This window comes from Daucus carota, chromosome 6, assembly GCF_001625215.2.
Source record: "Daucus carota subsp. sativus chromosome 6, DH1 v3.0, whole genome shotgun sequence".
In the NCBI taxonomy this organism is placed as follows: Eukaryota; Viridiplantae; Streptophyta; class Magnoliopsida; order Apiales; family Apiaceae; genus Daucus; species Daucus carota.
In genome coordinates, this window is record NC_030386.2 from 25,019,755 (window position 1) to 25,042,594 (window position 22,840).

At 32.4% G+C, this 22,840-nt stretch overlaps 1 protein-coding gene and 1 long non-coding RNA gene across 2 annotated transcripts; one reads left to right on the forward strand and one right to left on the reverse strand.

The window, feature by feature from the left end:
* The first annotated feature begins 1,553 nt into the window (after positions 1 to 1,553).
* Positions 1,554 to 13,835, forward strand: LOC135146985 (uncharacterized). The gene is made up of 3 exons (XR_010284204.1): positions 1,554 to 2,179; positions 3,294 to 11,458; positions 12,573 to 13,835. It is a non-coding gene; the product is annotated as an uncharacterized LOC135146985 (long non-coding RNA).
* Positions 13,836 to 17,214: 3,379 nt separating this feature from the next.
* On the reverse strand, positions 17,215 to 19,206 carry LOC108225427 (amino acid transporter AVT1I). The gene is made up of 3 exons (XM_017400283.2): positions 18,916 to 19,206; positions 17,952 to 18,559; positions 17,215 to 17,785 (listed from the first exon to the last, which is right to left on the reverse strand). The coding sequence occupies exons 1-3, from the start codon at positions 19,109 to 19,111 to the stop codon at positions 17,273 to 17,275; spliced, it is 1,317 nt and encodes a 438-aa protein (XP_017255772.1). The 5' UTR covers positions 19,112 to 19,206; the 3' UTR covers positions 17,215 to 17,272.
* Positions 19,207 to 22,840: the final 3,634 nt, after the last annotated feature.

The window sequence follows — 22,840 nt, forward strand, 5'->3', positions numbered from 1 at the left end:
ATCCCATTTTAATGTCTGTTTGACTTGTGAATATTACCAAATTTTGATCGAGATTTACACCTATAATATAATTATGTCATTATAAAATACATATAATATATTATAAAATATAATTTTTAATTTTTTAAAATAATAACAAATTTGTTTTTTATATTTGGTCAAAAATTGATCAATTTGATCGTTGAAGGTCAAAACAGGACAATTAAAATGGGATGGAGAGAGTACTAATCCACTCGTACATTTTTAACGATTGGGTTTAGAGGTCATCGATTTATACAAAACTCCGAATAAATTTTTTATTGATTTATAAAAAATATTTTATTAATTTATTGATTATATTCTAATTTAAAATATTTTTTAAAAATCATGAATTGATAAATTAGTGGATTGGTTCGATTTCCTAATTTTGTAACAATTTGAATTATATAAATATTATTAATATTTTTTATACTAAATAAGAATTTGATATAAAATTGTGTATACACCTTAGTGTATATTTTATACAATCGAGATAGGATAATATTTTATGATCAATATTTTATTAAATATATAAATTTACAATTTAAATTTCAAACAATAAAAAACATGAGATATAATTATATATCATAATTATATGGAACTAAACTAGGTTATTTAAAATTATAAAAGACGGCGGTATAGTCGGTTCGACCAAGTTTAATTTGGTCGATTTGATTATTTTTGTTCAGCGGTGAAGCTAATTACAGTATATCTTATGAAAGAAGAAAATATAATATTTAGAAATTGGTTTTTTTTGTTTCTTGTACTTATTGTATATTTAAATAAGTTGTGAATAGTTTTATCCTGATATCTTATTTGTTATAATTTTTGATATAGTCAAACAGACAACATTATAAATATTATCATACTAGTTGAGAAACCGCGCGTTGCGGCGGCCTATAAAAATTATATTAATAATTCAATATTAATATTTATAGAATAAAATAATTTTGTGGATGTCTATAAAAGGTATACTAATATTTCAAAGTTAATATTTGTAGGATAAAATAAATTTATATTATAAAAATCTTGATATAATACCAATACTAATATATAAAATTGTAAAATTGGACTATATATAGTTCATGGTGAAGAAATGAAAATAAATTTATACACGTAATTAACAATTTAAAGCATGACGAATCTTTATTTTTTTTTTTGAAAAGTAATCATGTTCTTGCACTGTCACCTTCCTCCAATTTTTTTGGATTGATTGTGCATAAAAACATCTAACTTAAATCTGTGAGATAACGGTTTATAACTATCCTCTTAAAAGTTGCTTGAACGGAGCAAACAGATAATGCATGAATAATTTTTTCCTGTATACAAAGTAAATCATATAAAAATTAACAACAACAAACGTGTCCGATGAACAAAACAGATATTATAAAAGAATAACCAACAAACATACATCACTAATAGTTTATTTTGTTGATATCTGTAACACCCACAAATTTTCAAGTACGTGAATAAAATAAGTATTTAATTTATGCACGTAAAATTATTATTATTTATGAGTCCATCATGACGGCGTTTAAAATAATTTAGTAACGGCATGAGTCTTAGATTTTATTTTAGTGCTGGCCAGTAGCTTAATCTATTCAGATATATTTAGAAATCTGTTCCGTAAATAAACTAATAGACACGAATAGTTTAACTATTCTACAACTCGGAAATAAATGTTACGGGGTGGCTAGAATAGATATTTAATCTTTATTATTTATAAATCACGAAATATTTAGAAAATATTAGAATAATTATGTAGTTAATTGTTTTATTTTATTATCTTGAATAATATTTAATTATTTAAATAGTAGCATCGGAATCAAAGATATTCGAGAATAAAACGAGCAAATTATATAACAGCGAGACGTTACTTGTGGAGCAAGAAAGTAGATAAAAAAAAATATAAATATAAAATTTGGTGCCCAAGTAAACTTGGGGACCAAGTAATTTTTTTTAATTAAGTATTAATTAAACCCAATTAAGTGCTAATGGTGATTAAGGAATTAGTATAAAAACCAAGGAATGCACTCATTATTTTGTTTACAAAAAAGTTGAGAAAATCTGAAGAGTAGCAGAGGAGATTTGGAGCAAGTGAAAAGGAGAAAGTGTTGTGGATGGTTATTTGTGAAGAAGGAAAGCAAAGCAAAATGTTAAGGTAACTAATTCTTTATACATCATATACTAAATTCTTGTGTTTAAAATAAGTTAAGGACCTGCTTGTATATATACTCAGTATTCCAATGAAATTGGGTAGCATATACACCATATTTAGGCACTGTATGGTGGCTTAATTGAGTAACTTAAATATTTTAATGGAATCCAAAGTTGTGCAAGCTAGAGTTATAATAATTTGGGACTTTGTTTGATTTTGTTGATGGGTTGTCAATTGAGCATGAATAAATCTAGATATTGCTAATTGTGGTTGCTGTTAAAGAAGAAGCCGGAGCCGCTAGGGGGCACCCTTCAACAGCGACTCTAGGCAGCACTGGGGCCGGAGGAGAGAGGGAAGTGGGAGGTTAGAGAGAGGAGCAAATCAGTAAATTTATATTTAATAATATGGATAATAAAAATATGAAAGGAGAATAAAATTAGTTTATTAAATAGGTAAATTTTTGGGTACATACTTGGAATAGTTAAATGAAATGTTGGTAATTCATAAACAATATTTAATAATAAATTTTGTTAAATGAGAATCGAGGTTGTAATAAATATTAAAAGATTATAACAATAAATGGGTATGACTAAATATCGGGAAACATGGAAAATGGGATCCTTGAAAAAAGTAAGTAAAAAGAGATTAAATAGAGATTGATGTTAGCTAGAAATATTGAGGAGAATGAGATTAATATTGAAAAGAGTCGAATCTTCGAGAAGGGAATGGTTTCAATATTAAGTTATAAATCCGAAAATATTAGGATTTTAAGAAATAAGTCAAATGATAAGTTTAATAGTAATTAATAATGAATATTTGTATAAAGGATTAAATTGGAGGAAGTGAGATTTTGAGGAATAAATTATAAATTAGAAATATTATGTTATTACTTGTTGAAGATGAAATCATATTATTAAAATAAGATTTAATGACGGATTTGAGGGGATATTTAGAAAAAGAAAATTGAGTAATAAAATGCATGGGTATATAAAGATATTCGGGATTAAAGACATAAAGTAAAGAACGAGACAAGTATTATTAAATAATTTTAGTGGATCCTTTGAGATCATTATTTTAAGATAGGATTTCTAAATTTATTATTTTTGTGACATAGAAGATTGATTATTTGGAAGACGAGCTTGATTATTCAACTTAAATTGGAATACTTTCAAGCTAAGGACGACAGGCAAGTTCACTATCCCTCTCTTAACGTGAAGTTTTTCGTGCCTATTTGGTAATTGTGTGAAAAGTGTTGATTGTGAAGATATTACATTTCGTACCAATGTGAATCGAGAAAATATCTCTGTTTCATTTTGAAGGCTTTAAAGATATTGTTCATATATTACTTTCCATAATTCGAGTCCTCCCATTGTACGGGAATGAGCTGATCCTAATAACGATAATATTTTGAATCTTCAAAAACTTGAGGTGAATATATTGCAGCGATGATCTCACCACAATTTACTTACTCCCTTTTTGGAGATCATCTTATTCTTTGGAATCTAGTTCTTTTAATTATCTTCACTTCTACCTTCGGGTAATCTTTGTTGAAAGGGTGCATTGTTCGCACTTCTTTGGTAGAGATGAGTACTGATGATTGATGTTTGTTTGGGAGAATTTCCTTGTATTCGGAGGAATCTGTTCAAGCTGGTCAACACGAATTTATTAAATTCGTGGTAGAGTTGAGAATTTACTATCTGGTAAGGCAGATAGTTTAGGGTTACAAGTGTTAGCCCTTATGCTAGCAAATGAGAGTGGTAGGTGTGTCTTGTGCGGTTACGATCAGACTGCAAAGATCACACAGGAGAACGGTATTCACGAAACGGTGCTGATCGAGCCATGTAGTGTTACCGAAAGGTGGAAGACCAGCGTTTTCTTTACTTGAACTTGTGTTGTCATTTGACGGTAGCTGCTTTGTTGCTTAACTTGAATTGTTTCTATGCTTTGTGTGCATATTCAGTTGATTGTTGTTTTGTTCTATGTGGACTTGCTGAGCAATATGATTGCTCATTCTTGCATCTATTTTATTTCTTTTTGAACAGTAAATAGTGAGTATGGCACGACTCAAGAATACCGCCCGAAAATGGGTTTTTGGCAAAGGCAGGGAAAAGGCGCATCACCCAAGTTGAGACTGCTAGACTACGTCGCTTGGTAGTACGAGCTATAGTTATTATAATGGTCTGAAATCAGACTTTCCTTTATGTAATAAAGTTAGACTCGGTGGTAATGTTGTAAGACGATCGACCCTGGACTTGTGGGGCAAGAGTTGGAATGTGTCATATTAATATGTGATGCAAGTGTTGTTTTGAGCCAGATGTTTAGTGGCGGACCAGATCCGCGGGATGTAGATCTGGGGGCGTCACAAGTTTGGTATCAGAGCTGTAGTTATATCCTTAGGATTCGAGAAACCCTAGGAATATGACGAGCGAGAATGACACGAGGATTAAGATAGGTATCCTAGAAGAACCTATCTCCATATGTTAGAGAACATATATAGCAAATAAACTTTTAGCAAAGGGTTAGTAGACCCTACAACTATAAACGTTTACAGTTACGAGCAATCGTAGTAGTAACTATTATTAATGGTGTTTGTTGTATTATGTAGATGTCAGGTTACGACTGATTCTAAACCATTGATGAAGATTGAGATGAACGATATCGAGTATGAGAATTCTTCTATACCGATATTAGAACCACCAACACCTGAGATCATTAACTTAGTAGTTGAGGATATCGGGGATAAAGAATCTTCTGAGTTCAATAAGAGTGATGGGATAGACATCTTTCCATCTTTACTTGAGTTGACTTCTGTTCCTACTTTGACCACTTCATTTTCAAATACCACTTCTACTGTTCCTCCACTTGTTTCGGAGAATGGAGACACTTTCATTTTAGACTTGCTTCGACATTTTGAGCCCACACCTCTTCCATATAGCCCTGCTACCACACATACTTTTAATCGTTGTCATTTTGGGACTGCTGTGTCCACCTTTAAGTAGCAATACTTTTGTTTATACACTAAACGTGCCTCGAGTTCGAGTTCCACCCGCTGTTACCACTTTATCCGGGACTTTTGTACCACTTACAGCTTTGTCCACTATTCTAGTTTTTTTGCACTTCAGACTACTCCTTTTCAAATTAACGGATCTTCTATTGTACCAGTTTCTATACCTTCGAGTGGCAACTTTATACCACTTTCAGAGTATATGTCTTTAGTTCACCGGCAATTGAGAGAGTCTAAATATGACTCTATATTTGGGATTCCAGGATCTTATGATCCTATGTTTGTTCTGCGGGTTCAGGATTTCTAACCCGAGTGTTTAGTATGGAGATTGTGTATAAGATTTATATTTCTATATTCGAGGGACTTCGTACTGATATCGGTGAGATTCCCTCCACCGGCCCATGATATGTAAATGTTAAACTTGTTACAATGCTGATAAATAGAGCCTTTTAGGAGTTCCAACATAGGGTCTCAGAGATATTTGGATGATAGATTTGTTTTTTTTGACTTTCAAGAGATAACACATATAGTTTGTGTGTATCTCAGTTATAGTATATGATGTATCTAGAGGATATAGAGACACTGTATAGTATCAGAATAGAGGATCGTGTGCCTCTTTTTATTTTAGATACAGATGCTACAGTTTCGATCAATAGATCATTCTGGCAATAGAGATTTATATAAAGTGATCTTTTGTATAGTGATGTCCAGATCAGATTTGATGTAGTAGGGTGATGACCAGATCATATATACTTCTATATCATGACTTGTACCCTAAAAGCTTCGAATATTCTGACCACTTTCGGAAGGATGATCAATCTTGTTGTCATATTGGTGTCTCTTTCTTTGTCTATACCTTCCCTATGCTTCTTGCACTTGTCAACTACTTTTGACATGTTTCATTCCTGTCAACCTATCTTGCATCTGCTACATCAATGATCTAATGTGAAATTTTAATGTGTGTATTTATTCAACCTTTTAAAGTTGTTTTCTAGAGGTTTTCAAAAAGATAAATGTTCAAGTTTCTAAAGTTTTAGAGTTTTCAAAAGAAAAGGTGCAACCTTTAAAGTTTCTAAAGTTTTCAAAAATATGCAACTTTGGTACAACTTGTATTTTCAACCAAAATGTGGAGCCTGTTTTCAAAAGTTATATATTGTGTATTTTACAAAATTGCACCTTGTTGTATCTTTGAATAAACCTGGTATTTTGTATAATGATGAGACCTATTAGACTGTTTCGTCTACTCTTATATATTGAGACGGATTCAAACCTGAATGACAACCCTGTTGATGAATCAATACCAGATGCTCCACCTGGATTTCAACCCAGAACAAATCCTGTTCATTTACTTGTTGATCTTTTTCAACAACATATATACCCAGAATTTTGAAAGCAATCCTGAGAAAAGTTCTCCGAGTCAACTTATCAAACTTACAACCCCAAGAGTTTAAAAGGATTATAGATCCCGTTGAAGCCAAGATATGGCTAAGAGAAATAGAAAAGATTTTTGAAATAGTTGGTGAAGAAGATGATAAGAAAACTATCTTTGCTACTTAATGAAGAGGCTAATTATTGGTGGGAAGCTAAGCAAGTTCTAGAAGAGTCTAGTGTGATATCATGGACTAGGTTTACAAAGTTATTCCTAGAGAAGTATGTTCCTAAACACCCAGAGAATCATATAGAGCTCAAATTTCTAGAACCTAAGCAAGAGAGTATGTTAGTAGCTGAACATGAAGCTAAGTTTATCGAACTTTCGAAATTTATTCCGCATCGAGTAAATACGGACGAAAAGAAACCTAAACGTTTACAGCCGGGCTTAAAGCCCTGGATTCATAGTAGGGTTACTGTTCTCAAGATTGCTAGCTATGCGACATAAGTGTACAAAACTTGTATAGTTGAGGCAAGAAATGAGTTGTTTAACATAGAGATTGTCGATAGGAAATGGAAACCCCTGCAAAACAATATAAAAATATAGAAAAGAAACGTTGGACTCATGGTGTGAAGAAACCTTTTGTGAAATAAGAGATGCCGCGAGCAGAGAATATAGGTGAAATAGAAGGAAATCAAAGGTTTAGAACTTCACAAACCGCGAACGCCTTACAAGGGAGATCCCCGTTTCCTGAATAGAAGATCTGTAGAATACGCTATTTATGAATAATATTACGTTTCACACTATTTAAGCTCAAGTTGACATCAAATCTCATTTTGAAAACTAAGAAGTTTATTTTGTATCTTGAGTCCTTCCTTTGTTCGGAAGCGACTACTCCTAATAATCAATATTTCTTTGATGTTACAAAATCTTTTGTGATTCATGATTCGAGAATTAGAATAAATATACACCACAATGATGATCTCAATCTAATAATTCTAAGAGATCGTCTCATATTTGATCCTATTTCTGATTTTATCCACTGAAAATCCTTGAATTGTGATTAAAGGATGCATTGCTCGCATTCCTTGGAAGAAGTGTGTTGAGAAATAATCATGGTAGATCAAGGTTGTTTAAATTGTGAAAAAAAAACGATTCAAAAGCAAATCCTTGAAATAAATATTCCTTGATATTTCTTCAATCTGATTGGGATGAACAACCCTAATTATAGGGGACACAAGGTATACCTATCTGTGTGATAGGAGTTGGATGGGACGCCATCACTTGTGTGTGTTGTAATTACAAGAAGGTTAACAACCTTTAGTAGTGTCTTAATTTGGACACGCAACACTTAGTTCATTTGATCATATTGGGCTCCCAATCATCCTTTTATTTCAAACGAAAGCTACTTTGAAAACTCATTGATCAGTGATACCATTGTGAAAGACTTCTATATGTCCAAGAGAGTTTTAAAAATTCTGATTTCCTTTAAATTCTTCTCGAAATGGTCAGATATCAAATTGTTTGATTTTGTTCTTTTCAAAAACGCAATTTTTCCTAAAGTGTTTTAAGAAGGTGTTGTATGGAGATGTCAAATCCAGACCCCTGGATTTGAGGGTTGTTACATCGATTATCGAGATTTAATAAGATGGCCCTTGCATAGGGTTGATGATTGTTTTATTTGATGAGGAAAGCATCTTACTTTTTGAGATAGACACGAGATCTGGATACCATCAGTTACAGAATCGGGTCTGAGAATGTACCTAAGACAGTCTTTAGCATCCGACATAAACATTGTGAGTGCTTAAGAGATGCCTTTCGGATTGACTAATGCACCTATAACAATTATGGATCTTATGAATAGAGTATTAAAGAAATATTTAGATAAGTTCGTTATTGTTTTATTGATGATATTGAATTCTCAGACGAAAGAAGAGCATGTTGAGCATCTTAAAATAACTTAGAAAAATTTTGAGGAAAGAAAAGTTATCTGCAAAATTTTCGAAATGAGAATTTTGATAAAGCAAGTGCAGTTTTAAGACATATAGCTTCTAAGAAAGAAATATTGGTAGACCCTGTAAAGATTGGGACAGTATCAAATTGGGAAAGACCAAGGACCCAGCTGGATTTAAAAAAAAAAGTTTTCTTGATTTAGTAGGATATTATATTTTTGAAAGATTTCTCTAAAATTGAGACCCCTTTGACTAAGTTTACAAGAAAATAAGAGAAGTTTGAATGGACCATTAAGTGCGAGGAGAGTTTTTCAAGAATTAAAGAAGCGACCAACAATGACCACCATGTTGACCTGACATAAGAGACAGGAAAATTTGTGATGTGTAATGAGCATCCCATAAGGAACTAGCTAGGATGTGTTCTTATGTAACATGGAAAAGTTATAGCGTATGCTTCTAGGTAACTTAAGGAGTACGAGCTGAGATACCCTATCCATGACCTAGAATTAGTTGTTATAGTATTTGCTCTAAAAAAAAAAAAATTTAGCGACATCACCTGTATGGTGAGAAGTGTGAGATATTCACTGGTCATAAGAGTTTAAAATACGTAGGAGCTGAATATGAGACAAAGGAGATGGTTAGGATTGATAAAGGACTATGACTATTCGATTAACTATCACCCATGGAAGGCAAATATAGTTGCTGAGGTGTTAAGTCGAAAGGAAAGAATTAATGTGATGTCTTTATTAAAGAAATTGATTAAGGAAATAAAAAGGCTAGAATTGAAGATTAAGAATTCAGAGCAAAAGGAGGAAAAGATTCTTGAGATATTAATGCAACCCAAGTTATTAAGGATCAAAAAAAAAAAAAAAGAGGAGATTTGCTAATATGATTTAAATTCCTAAATTGACATATCTTAAGTGAGATATTTTAGAGTAAAGCTCATGAATCGAGATATTCTATACACCCAGGAAGTACTAAGATGTACCAAGACTTGAAGAAAAATTATTGGTGGCCTAATATGAAAAGAGAGATCGCTGATTGGGTAAGCAAATGGTTGAAAGTAAAAGTAGAGCATCAATGACCTAGTGGATTATTGCAACCATTAGGAATTGCAGAATGGAAATTGAAACATATCACCATAGATTTCATAGTAGATTTACCTAAAACCCGAGCCAATCATAATGCTATTTGGATAATTATTGATAGATTAATTTTTATTTTTATTTAAAAAAAATGCGCATTTCCTTCCTATTACTAAGAAATATACCCGTGAAAAGATTAGTAAAGATGTATATGAAAGAAGTTGTATCTAAGCATATAGTGTTAGTATCAATTATTTCGGATAAAGATACGAGGTTTACATCGAGATTTTGGCAAACATTTTAGAAATGTTTTGAAACTAGGCTTAACCTGAGTACTATGTACCACCCCTAGACTGATGGACAGAGTAAAAGAACAATTCATACTATAGAGGATATGTTAAGAGCTTGTTCTTTGGACTTTAAGGGAGTTGGAATGATCACTTACCTTTAGTGGAATTTGCATACAACAATAGTTATCACTTTAGCATTAGTATGGCACCTTTCGAGGCATTGTATGGTAGAAAGTGTAGATCTCCTCTTTGTTGGAACGAGGTCGGGAGAAAAAGATTGTGGGACCAAAACTAGTTCAACCCACTAAACAATAAATTGAAAAGATACGAAAGGGATTAGTTGTAATAGATAGACAAAAGAAATATGCAGATTTAGAAAGAAAAGAAAGCCTTTGATGTAGGGAAAAAAATTGCTTTTAAAGATATCGCCCTGGAAGGGTGTAATTAGGTGTGGGAAAAGAAGTAAGTTGAACCCAAGATATATGGGACCATTTGAAATCTTAAGGAAAGTGGGAGTTGTTTCTTATCAACTAGCTTTATCCCCAGATTTACAACACATTCACAATATATTTCACGTTTCTCTTTTGAAAGCTTATATGACCGACGATCATCATGTTCTGAACTACGAGCCAATAAACCTTCAATCTGATTTAACATATGAAGAAAAGCCAGTAAAGATCATAGATTCAAAATATCAAGAGTTGAGAAACAAGAAAGTGAAATTAGTTAAAGTAATTTGAAAAATCAAGTTGTAGAAGAAGCTATGTGAGAACTAGAAGAGACAATGAAAAAGAACTGTTGAAAGTTGTTTCAGCACCAATCATGATTCCGAGGTCGGAATCTTTTAAAGGAGGGAAGAATGTAACACCCACAAATTTTCAAGTACGTGAATAAAATAAGTATTTAATTTATGCACGTAAAATTATTATTATTTATGAGTCCATCATGACGGCGTTTAAAATAATTTAGTAACGGCATGAGTCTTAGATTTTATTTTAGTGCTGGCCAGTAGCTTAATCTATTCAGATATATTTAGAAATCTGTTCCGTAAATAAACTAATAGACACGAATAGTTTAACTATTCTACAACTCGGAAATAAATGTTACGGGGTGGCTAGAATAGATATTTAATCTTTATTATTTATAAATCACGAAATATTTAGAAAATATTAGAATAATTATGTAGTTAATTGTTTTATTTTATTATCTTGAATAATATTTAATTATTTAAATAGTAGCATCGGAATCAAAGATATTCGAGAATAAAACGAGCAAATTATATAACAGCGAGACGTTACTTGTGGAGCAAGAAAGTAGATAAAAAAAAATATAAATATAAAATTTGGTGCCCAAGTAAACTTGGGGACCAAGTAATTTTTTTTAATTAAGTATTAATTAAACCCAATTAAGTGCTAATGGTGATTAAGGAATTAGTATAAAAACCAAGGAATGCACTCATTATTTTGTTTACAAAAAAGTTGAGAAAATCTGAAGAGTAGCAGAGGAGATTTGGAGCAAGTGAAAAGGAGAAAGTGTTGTGGATGGTTATTTGTGAAGAAGGAAAGCAAAGCAAAATGTTAAGGTAACTAATTCTTTATACATCATATACTAAATTCTTGTGTTTAAAATAAGTTAAGGACCTGCTTGTATATATACTCAGTATTCCAATGAAATTGGGTAGCATATACACCATATTTAGGCACTGTATGGTGGCTTAATTGAGTAACTTAAATATTTTAATGGAATCCAAAGTTGTGCAAGCTAGAGTTATAATAATTTGGGACTTTGTTTGATTTTGTTGATGGGTTGTCAATTGAGCATGAATAAATCTAGATATTGCTAATTGTGGTTGCTGTTAAAGAAGAAGCCGGAGCCGCTAGGGGGCACCCTTCAACAGCGACTCTAGGCAGCACTGGGGCCGGAGGAGAGAGGGAAGTGGGAGGTTAGAGAGAGGAGCAAATCAGTAAATTTATATTTAATAATATGGATAATAAAAATATGAAAGGAGAATAAAATTAGTTTATTAAATAGGTAAATTTTTGGGTACATACTTGGAATAGTTAAATGAAATGTTGGTAATTCATAAACAATATTTAATAATAAATTTTGTTAAATGAGAATCGAGGTTGTAATAAATATTAAAAGATTATAACAATAAATGGGTATGACTAAATATCGGGAAACATGGAAAATGGGATCCTTGAAAAAAGTAAGTAAAAAGAGATTAAATAGAGATTGATGTTAGCTAGAAATATTGAGGAGAATGAGATTAATATTGAAAAGAGTCGAATCTTCGAGAAGGGAATGGTTTCAATATTAAGTTATAAATCCGAAAATATTAGGATTTTAAGAAATAAGTCAAATGATAAGTTTAATAGTAATTAATAATGAATATTTGTATAAAGGATTAAATTGGAGGAAGTGAGATTTTGAGGAATAAATTATAAATTAGAAATATTATGTTATTACTTGTTGAAGATGAAATCATATTATTAAAATAAGATTTAATGACGGATTTGAGGGGATATTTAGAAAAAGAAAATTGAGTAATAAAATGCATGGGTATATAAAGATATTCGGGATTAAAGACATAAAGTAAAGAACGAGACAAGTATTATTAAATAATTTTAGTGGATCCTTTGAGATCATTATTTTAAGATAGGATTTCTAAATTTATTATTTTTGTGACATAGAAGATTGATTATTTGGAAGACGAGCTTGATTATTCAACTTAAATTGGAATACTTTCAAGCTAAGGACGACAGGCAAGTTCACTATCCCTCTCTTAACGTGAAGTTTTTCGTGCCTATTTGGTAATTGTGTGAAAAGTGTTGATTGTGAAGATATTACATTTCGTACCAATGTGAATCGAGAAAATATCTCTGTTTCATTTTGAAGGCTTTAAAGATATTGTTCATATATTACTTTCCATAATTCGAGTCCTCCCATTGTACGGGAATGAGCTGATCCTAATAACGATAATATTTTGAATCTTCAAAAACTTGAGGTGAATATATTGCAGCGATGATCTCACCACAATTTACTTACTCCCTTTTTGGAGATCATCTTATTCTTTGGAATCTAGTTCTTTTAATTATCTTCACTTCTACCTTCGGGTAATCTTTGTTGAAAGGGTGCATTGTTCGCACTTCTTTGGTAGAGATGAGTACTGATGATTGATGTTTGTTTGGGAGAATTTCCTTGTATTCGGAGGAATCTGTTCAAGCTGGTCAACACGAATTTATTAAATTCGTGGTAGAGTTGAGAATTTACTATCTGGTAAGGCAGATAGTTTAGGGTTACAAGTGTTAGCCCTTATGCTAGCAAATGAGAGTGGTAGGTGTGTCTTGTGCGGTTACGATCAGACTGCAAAGATCACACAGGAGAACGGTATTCACGAAACGGTGCTGATCGAGCCATGTAGTGTTACCGAAAGGTGGAAGACCAGCGTTTTCTTTACTTGAACTTGTGTTGTCATTTGACGGTAGCTGCTTTGTTGCTTAACTTGAATTGTTTCTATGCTTTGTGTGCATATTCAGTTGATTGTTGTTTTGTTCTATGTGGACTTGCTGAGCAATATGATTGCTCATTCTTGCATCTATTTTATTTCTTTTTGAACAGTAAATAGTGAGTATGGCACGACTCAAGAATACCGCCCGAAAATGGGTTTTTGGCAAAGGCAGGGAAAAGGCGCATCACCCAAGTTGAGACTGCTAGACTACGTCGCTTGGTAGTACGAGCTATAGTTATTATAATGGTCTGAAATCAGACTTTCCTTTATGTAATAAAGTTAGACTCGGTGGTAATGTTGTAAGACGATCGACCCTGGACTTGTGGGGCAAGAGTTGGAATGTGTCATATTAATATGTGATGCAAGTGTTGTTTTGAGCCAGATGTTTAGTGGCGGACCAGATCCGCGGGATGTAGATCTGGGGGCGTCACAATATCAACCATTAATATCATGTCAAGACTATATTCTTTTTCTGTGTTTGGATTTGTGGACTCCAATACTCCGAGTTAGAAATCGAGCAAGAGAAAGATAGTTCTAATTTTTGATATTTTTCATCCAAAAATTTCAGAAAATTAGAAAAATAGATTGGAGCGATGTGAGAGGCGCCACCTACACGCCCCTCGCTTCTCCTTTAAAAATCAAGTAAGAGAACTATCACCAGAAAGAGGTAGGTTGGTGGTATTGAGAGAGGAGTTTGTGTTTAGATGATCCAAAACCATACGATCTATACGGGTATTTATATGTGCAGAGAGACTTGTTTGCTACTCTTTCCCATAATTAAATAATCTGAACAAAATCAGAATAAAATTTTCAAGCTACTATATTCCATAAATAATCTGTATTTCCCATGATTAAATAATGTGAAACAAAATCAGATTAAAACTTTAAAGCTACTATATTCCATAAATAATCTGAACAAAATCAGAATAAAATTTTCAAGCTACTATATTCCATAAATAATCTGTATTTCTCATAATTAAATAATTTGAAATAAAATCAGATTAAAACTTTCAAGCTACTATATTCCATAAATAATCTGAAACAAAATCAGATTCTGAAACTTACTTCTAATATACCTGAAACTAAAAAAGGTAGTTCTAATTTTTGATATTTTTAATCCAAAAAATCCAGAAAATTAGAAAAATCGAACGGAGCGATGTGAGAGACGCCACCTAGACGCCCCTCGCTTCTCCTTTATATAATTCCAAAAAATCCAGAAAATTAGAAAAATCGAACGGAGCGATGTGAGAGACGCCACCTAGACGCCCCTCGCTTCTCCTTTATATAAGTATATTGATTGATTTCTCATAATTAAATAATTTGAAATAAAATCAGATTAAAACTTTCAAGCTACTATATTCCATAAATAATCTGAAACAAAATCAGATTCTGAAATTTGCTTCTAATATACCCGAAACTAAAAAAGGTAGTTCTAATTTTTGATATTTTTCATCCAAAAAATCCAGAAAATTAGAAAAATCGAACGGAGCGATGTGAGAGGCGCCACATAGACGCCCCTCGCTTCTCCTTTATATAAGTATATTGATTGATTCTTGCGAGTTTTTGTAGACCAATCAACCAACAATTAAACTATATTTAATCGTATATGCAGATAGCTGATAATATAATGACCTCGTGTTAAAGATGGTACATGTGCCACATTAATTGGCATGAAGTTTGTCCACGCTTAAAACTTAAATCTGAATATTGTAAACTTTAGTTAGTGATCACAATAACTTATACTCCCTCCGTCCCCCTCAATTGTTTACATTGGAGAGGGACACGGAGACCAAGATAATATATGAAAAATGAGTAAAGTTAGATGAAAAGTGGGTAAAGTGGTGGAATCTATCAATATTTAATAATAGATTAGAAATAGTGGAGGAAAGTAGTGGGTGTAATAGTAGTTTTTATTGTTAAATATGAGATAGTGGGGAAGATAGTGGGTGTAATGATGAGAAAAACTTATTATTTATGGTAATGTAAAGAAATGAGAGGGACATCTCAAAATAGTAACTGTAAACAAATGAGAGGGACAGAGGGAGTATGGAGATACTTATAGACTCGGGGAGGGACAAGTGGATAGAGATTTGTCAAGTTCGTGGCATGCTAATCATATATACAGTCGTTTTCTGGATGGGAATTGAACAAGTGATATGTACAGCAGCAGAAGATGAGTCGGCCAACATGACTCAAGACTCGGCCACGTTATGCTCCCCTTTGGCGGTTAACAGTTGGCTGTAGATTGAATTAGATGTTTTGGCGAGTGGATTGAATCAGCTGTTTTCTTGTAAAAGTGTTTAATAAATACTTGATTGATTAGTTTTTTTGACACAAATCAAAATAACTCAAAAAACTCGTCAAGGTAGCTTTTTAGGAATTAGTTTTTTGGATCCAAATCTCTATTTCAATCCGCTAACTACCAAACATTAATTTTAGCGGATTGTAGTAGTCAAACCTCACACCTCAAATCTCTAATTTTGCCCCCAAAAACTTTCAAACAGGGTCATAATATTCGGATTATTATTTATCATTTCATTTTACTTTCATGAAATTATAATATCTTGTCAGATAAGTGATATTATAATTATTAGTTAATTACAGTTTGTAACCCCTAGGATTGCTCCAAACGCACTTAAGATCCTGAACTATCAAACGTGACATAATGTACCCTGAACTTTACATTCCCGTGCAAGTTGTAACCCATATTCACTATTCCGTCCAAATATGCCGTTAACTTTAACTGTTTGAGAGGTTACAGTGTGTATATTAGTTTCTAACAGCTACTTTACCCCCAGTGACTCCTCAAAATTTATGTATTATATTTTGAAATTATTTCTGAACACACACAACGATGTAAAAACTATTAAAATAATTTTTAAAATATGTATTTATTTTAAAATTTCAAAATAAGTTACATCGTTTATGTAAAAATAATAATAAATTTTCAGATTCTAAATCTAGATACATATTTTAAACTTATTTTAAATTTTTTTACATCGTTGTGTGTGTTCAGAAATAATTTCAAAATATAATACATAATTTTTGAGGGCTCACAAGAGGTAAAGTAGCTGTTGGAAACTAATATACACACTGTTATCTCTCAAACAGTTAAAGTTAACGGCATATTTGGACGGAATAGTGACTATGGGTTACAACTTGCACATGAATGTAAAGTTCAGGGTGCATTATGTCATGTTTGATAGTTCAGGATCTTAAGTGCGTTTGGAGCAATCCTAAGGGTTACAAATTGTAATTAACTCTATAATTTAATAAAAGAAATCATAAATTTGAACGTCATACAATTTTATGAAATTACAATAAAAACGAACATTAACACTTTGACTTTGAAAAAAAATAAAGGTTCTCAAACCAAGTCATACACTACTAGAACTCTTATCACATGCACATATACATCTGAATCTCTCCCCACATGTTTTTCTTTCCTTTAATGAAACTTGCGTTACTATCATTGCATTGTGACCTGTCCCACTCATTATCGGAATTATCCTGCACATCATACATGTCCTTTTCTGGTAAGTATTAGCCATGTAAATTTCAGATCATTGGTTGCATAATGCATATTTAAATACCGGTCTCGTTTCGATTCTCCTAAAATCTCAACGTATCACAAGAATGTCGTAGCCGAATCATATGTTATCTCAACGCTAGATGATCTATACTTATGCTTTTTGTCTCATTGTGAGCTAGCTCTGTTTACGTATCATCAGCTCAAATCAATTTGTTACAAATTTCTGCAATGACAATGTTCTCTGAACTCTATTTCAAAGTATATCATCAAACACTAATGAGTCCAACAATCTTGGTAAGAATAGCTAATCAGCAATCTACCGAGCTTCATGTCTAGATATATAACAAAATTGCTTACAACTGAGCTATAATCTCCACAAGAGCCGTGTAAGTGCCAATTACAAGAACTGCAACTCCGAAAACCAGAATGCACCATATAATTCCAACTTCATAGCCAAGTCTCTGATAAGCACCCGATATCTTCAAGTAGCACAAGCAGGGGAGTAATATTGAAGCTGTGACGCTGAGGAATGCGCCAACAAGGGACATGAGCAATCCGAAGAAAGGGAAGGCCAGTGCTACAATGACAGTGCTGGTCAGCAGGGTCGTCCGAATGAAGACACTAGGTTTCTTTTTGCAGAAAGATCGGAAACGGTTCTCAATGGTGTGAACAATTGGAGTTAATATCAAGGCATACTTGGCGATGGGATTGACCAGAGTGGTGTATATGGCGATTTTTGAGCTAATTTTATTGATAGGAAGGTTTAAGGTTATTTGTGACTTTAGCATGGACCCGAACATAAGGTAACCGAACACTGCTATTGATGCATAAGTGATGGTGCAGAGGAGAAAGGTCAGGAACATGACCTGCAATGAATGAAAATAGATTTAATGGAGTTAGTTCTAATGTTGTGAAATATGGTACCGCGGTTTGTAACTCAATAGCCGCTACATTTCCTTTGACATTAATCTAAAACTTGTTTAAAGACGGCGCTGAATGTAGGCATCAATGACATCAGAATTGTAAATTTACCTTGGAGAAATTCTTCTTATTCTCCATAGAAGTGTACAGGGTGGGAAAAACCGGATGAGCGCAATAACAGAAGGCATACAAACTAATAGCAGCAGGGATGCCCTTTAAATTCAGTAACTCCCCCTTTTCATGAAACCCAATATCTTCAAACGCTCCGGTCCAAAAAATGGAGCCAAGAATCACAAATGAGGCGACGACTCCAGTTGCAGAAATATAAGAAAGAAGGCCCATGTTGTTTAACAAGATTGTGGGAAGTATAACAAGAGCCACAATGATTATAAAACTTTGCCTTCCTCCAACTCTAAAACCATTAAATTCAAATCCCATATCTGGTAACAAATTATTCAAATTATCTCCTTCTAAAATCAAGAACCCTGTGGCCACCAAGTAGAGTTCTAAATTCATAAAAGTCGATACGAGAACTCTGCCCTTTTTCCCGAATGCCCGTTCCCCGATGTCAGGGTAAGTCCGAATACTCGAGTCAGCATCCATACATGATTGAATCAACAAGGCTGTGTAGAAGGTGACAATAGCAATAATGAACAAGAGTATCAAGCTCAACCATCCTCCTGATGCTAATGCATAGGGTGTTGACAGTATCCCAACTCCTGAAAATTTTCATTTCATCAAACACATTACACAACAATATCATCATAATAAACATTTTTTTCATTCCTTTAGATTTCTTCAACCAAACAAAAACTCTAAGAGTATCCACCTAAAAGGGTAAAAGCCTAAAAAAGACCAAGCAGCCAACCTCACCATAAACAGAATATTTTAAGGAAATGAAATAAAGTTAGCAATCACTCATGGGTTTTCTTGACCCAACTAATATCTTGACTTAAAAGTTAAAACAACCTAACAAAATAAATTACATAAACACATGTATTAAGACGGGTCCTGTGTTCGATTCTCGCTCAGACATAATTGGTAAACAAGAGGAAGAAGAGGAAGGAAAAAAAACCTGACAAGGCATTAAGACCATTGAAGGCTGTCTTGAAGAATGATGTAGTCCCCCCTGTAGCTTGACTTATAAATGACTTATAACTACCATTTGTTTCTTCAGCAACAGCAACACTGACCCCATCATTTATATTCTTATTGTTGTTATTCAAAAGCCCAATTGTGAGATAATAAGTATCTTCAGACTTGGCCTCCATGGAAGATGAGATAAGTTGGTGTACGTCGAGATAAGGGATTAATGTAGTTGGAGGCTGCTCAACTTAGCTAAAGTTTTGTTTAAGGTATGGTGGCCATTGCCCAAACTGCTCTATATATAGCCCATACAGACAACACACACTAGTTCTGTCCTATGCGGCTATGCACATCATGATTTGATTTATGCTATTTAATATATTCCATCGAAATCTATCATTTATTGTAATAAAAAGTATCGGGCTAATAATATATTATGAAAAAGATAAAGCTGATGCAGAGGAAAACACTAAAAATTCCATTGAACTCTATCACTTATAAAAACTTTACAATAATATTCTGTTATTTATTGATTTTATATTAGTACTCCCTCCGTCTCAATTTATAGGTCCATTTTGGAAAAAAAAATTGTCCCAAAATACTTGTCCCTCTCTTCTTTCAATACAAATTTATCTATACATTAATTGTGATTTTTTTGAAACTCAACATTATTCTCATTTCTCAATGCACTAAATCCCTGTATTTATTGTGATTTTTTTGAAACTCAACTATATTCTCACTTATCAATGCACTAATTAATGGTACATGAGATAAGATTCTATCTAACCAACTTTTTTCTTAATATGTGTGTTTATTCCAAAATGGACCTATAAATTGAGACGGAGGGAGTAATTGAATGGAGTAGCAATTATGAGGACTATATTTTATTTTGTAAACATTTAATGGAATACCGTCCAATTATGTTGGACTTTGTGAAATATTGTTTGAATATCATTGAATTCTTGAAATCTGAAAGATACCTGAAGATAAGAATACTTGACAGAAAAAGTTTAATTAATTGATAGTAATTACTATATTTCATTATTTTGGCAGCTCGTGATATCCGTGTTCACTGAGTGACTAATCTCGTTTTAAATATTACTCACGTGTATAGCAAAATTTGTTGAATAATCTATGGTTTCGGGGATCAGGATACCGTCCATGAACATTTAAGCTTATAAAAAAAGAAGAATTGACAGGAGGAACCATAAGAATTGACGTTAATATTAGCATGTTTTTGCTTTGCTATCTCATCTCAGCTAGGGAGCCATATAACACGAACTACATGTTTCAGTAATTTGTCGGAAACGCCACCAAATCCAACCAGTACAGGGTTGTGGAAACCCCTACGTTTTCATTTTGTTATATTTTGTTGTAATCTTTAATTACTCATTTCCTTGGATTTGAGTATTATGAGGTTGAGTTTGTATATTATTCTCTATATTTCAGTTGTTAATTGTTGTATCCGCGTGCATTCTGTTTTGTTTTGCGAAAGATGTTAGAGCATCAACCCATACAAACCTCTTCCGCTCAGGATGCTATTTAAATGGAATTTTATTAGATTATTATATGATATATTCTAGTAGATTGTTTTTAATTTTGATATCACGTAGATTTTATATAAAATATTACAAAATTAATATAGAGTCTTTAGAATTTAAGTATAATTTTTCAAATTTTCATGGATTATAGTGAAATTTTAGAAAACTTAGAATATATTGAAAAATCTCACAAAATTCATCATCTCATGAAATCCAAAAAAATCTATAAAAATTTGAATATAATCATATTTTAATGAATTTTTAAAAATTTCAATTGAAAATTATCAGATTATTAAGTATAATTCAAAATCCTAATTGAATATCAACGAATTTTACAACATAATCGAAAATCTTAATTAAATAACTCAAGATTTTGATACATTTTTAAAATCTGACTTGAATACACCCGTATCTCATGAATGAAAAAAAAAATTAAGATATCAATTAAATACAAATCAATTTCATATAACGAATTAATATATATAATCGTTTTCTCCAACAATAATGTGTTAGTAATAAAAATTTAGGTCTGTATCTGTTTATCTGTTTATACTGGCATACCATGAAAAAAATAAATTCATTGACAATACACAAGTTAGCAATGAAAATGGCGACATACTATTCTTTTGCAAAAAAACATCTCGATTTTTTTTTCCATTGACAATTTTTGTAATGGAGCTGCAACCGTTTAACAATATAATTCTAGTTATTTGCATTTAAACAGTGACGGAATATCCGTTGGAACTTAACAAGTAATTACTAAAAAAATTTCATATTATCCGCAAATGTTCATTTCATCCCTTCCGATTTTATATTAATATTTTACACTTATTGCATATTCAAGTTAACTTTCTCTGATAATTATAATTATAAAATATTATTTCTTATATATATAACTAACAGAATTGGAGTAAAATTAATTTTTATTATTTATAATATTACTAATTATTATATAATATTTTCCCCGACCAATTTATCTAATAATATTGGAGATTTTCTTAACAACGTGATAGAATGATAGGAGTTGTAATTAAGTACAGCGAGACGAGCACGATTGGATAACCCAGGTGGTGGGTCTATGCTCTGTTGTCCCGGGAGACCCGGGTTCGACTCTGGCTCACCCGAAAAGTATTAGAACAGATACTAATTTGTAAGGCATATAAGCCTGCATTGTCAAAAAAAAATACAGCGAGACTGTGAGAGCAACATAACCCAGATTCATGGTTGTGACTTGTGAGTCCTCCATGAACCCACTTCTTTTCTTGGACGCAAACCGGGGTTTATTTTTGGTGGGTTTGGAGGCTGGAGCTATCGTATTTGCCGAACGACAAACGAGCCTTGCGGCTCTTCTGTTGAATAAGCTTATGAGTCTGTGACCTTGTGTAAAGAGGGTACACGTGTCACATTAATTAGCTTGAAATTGTCGTCCTAGGAACTAGGATAGCTTAATATTGTGAATATTTATATATTTTATTATTATTATTATTATAACTAATTTATAGTAAAATAGTTATTTTTTTTTTGAAAGCTATAGTAAAATAGTTATTAAAAGTAGGATAAATACTGTATATATTTTATTGAAATAGTTTTACATTTTTAAATAAAAAAATAAAATTTTTAATTAAGAAATTAAACATGTTTCAATCTTCTGAGAATCTATTGCCAGAGGAGTAAAGCCTGCAGGGGATGAAATCATTGAATCATTCTTTCGGATTAGATGTGATTTGGTAATTTATTAGGAAATTGGTGGACATTTCAAATATTAAAATAGCATCAATAGAGCAAGATTAATACAAATATTAGGTCCTGCCGCTACAATTCGACGTCACAAAAAAAAAAATAGAATCCATACAATGTTATATATTTATATATAAACATGTATAGAATGCATTATCATTTCTGCCGCATGATAAGTACTGCAAATGAAGCGAAAATGTTTAAGAATTATTCACCAGACTCCTGTACTACGTAATACGTAAATATTGTAAATTCTGGCAGCTAGCTGTTGAACTGTTGTTAGAGAAAAGTACTACTATTATGCTACACAAATAATTCACATTAAAGTTGAAGTGGACCAGTGGAGCGACAAGTATGGCGTAGATCGAGCTGTGCCAAGCTTGTGGCATAATAGAACTGTGGGAAGTGAACAAGCAGAAGGGGAAGAGTTGGTAACTTTGACCAAAAGTACTAAAACTCTAGCAGTAGCAGACATCTGCATGCAGCCGCGACCTGCTAAGGATGAAACCCGAATCGATAAAAATCAATTCATCCAAAGTTGGACTGAATCGAAATCGAATATTTTAAATGATCCGGTTCTGATTTTAAATACAAATCGACCTTATTATTATGATTAAATGATTAATAATAATAAAA

Excerpts from the sequence above, each read along its gene's own strand:
- LOC108225427 (XM_017400283.2), bottom strand. The coding sequence starts at position 19,111 with ATGGAGGCCAAGTCTGAAGATACTTATTATCTCACAATTGGGCTTTTG. Across the intron at positions 18,560-18,915 it reads TGGTCTTAATGCCTTGTCAG|GAGTTGGGATACTGTCAACA; the intron begins GTTTTTTTTCCT and ends GAAAATTTTCAG. Across the intron at positions 17,786-17,951 it reads ATAAGAAGAATTTCTCCAAG|GTCATGTTCCTGACCTTTCT; the intron begins GTAAATTTACAA and ends CATTCATTGCAG.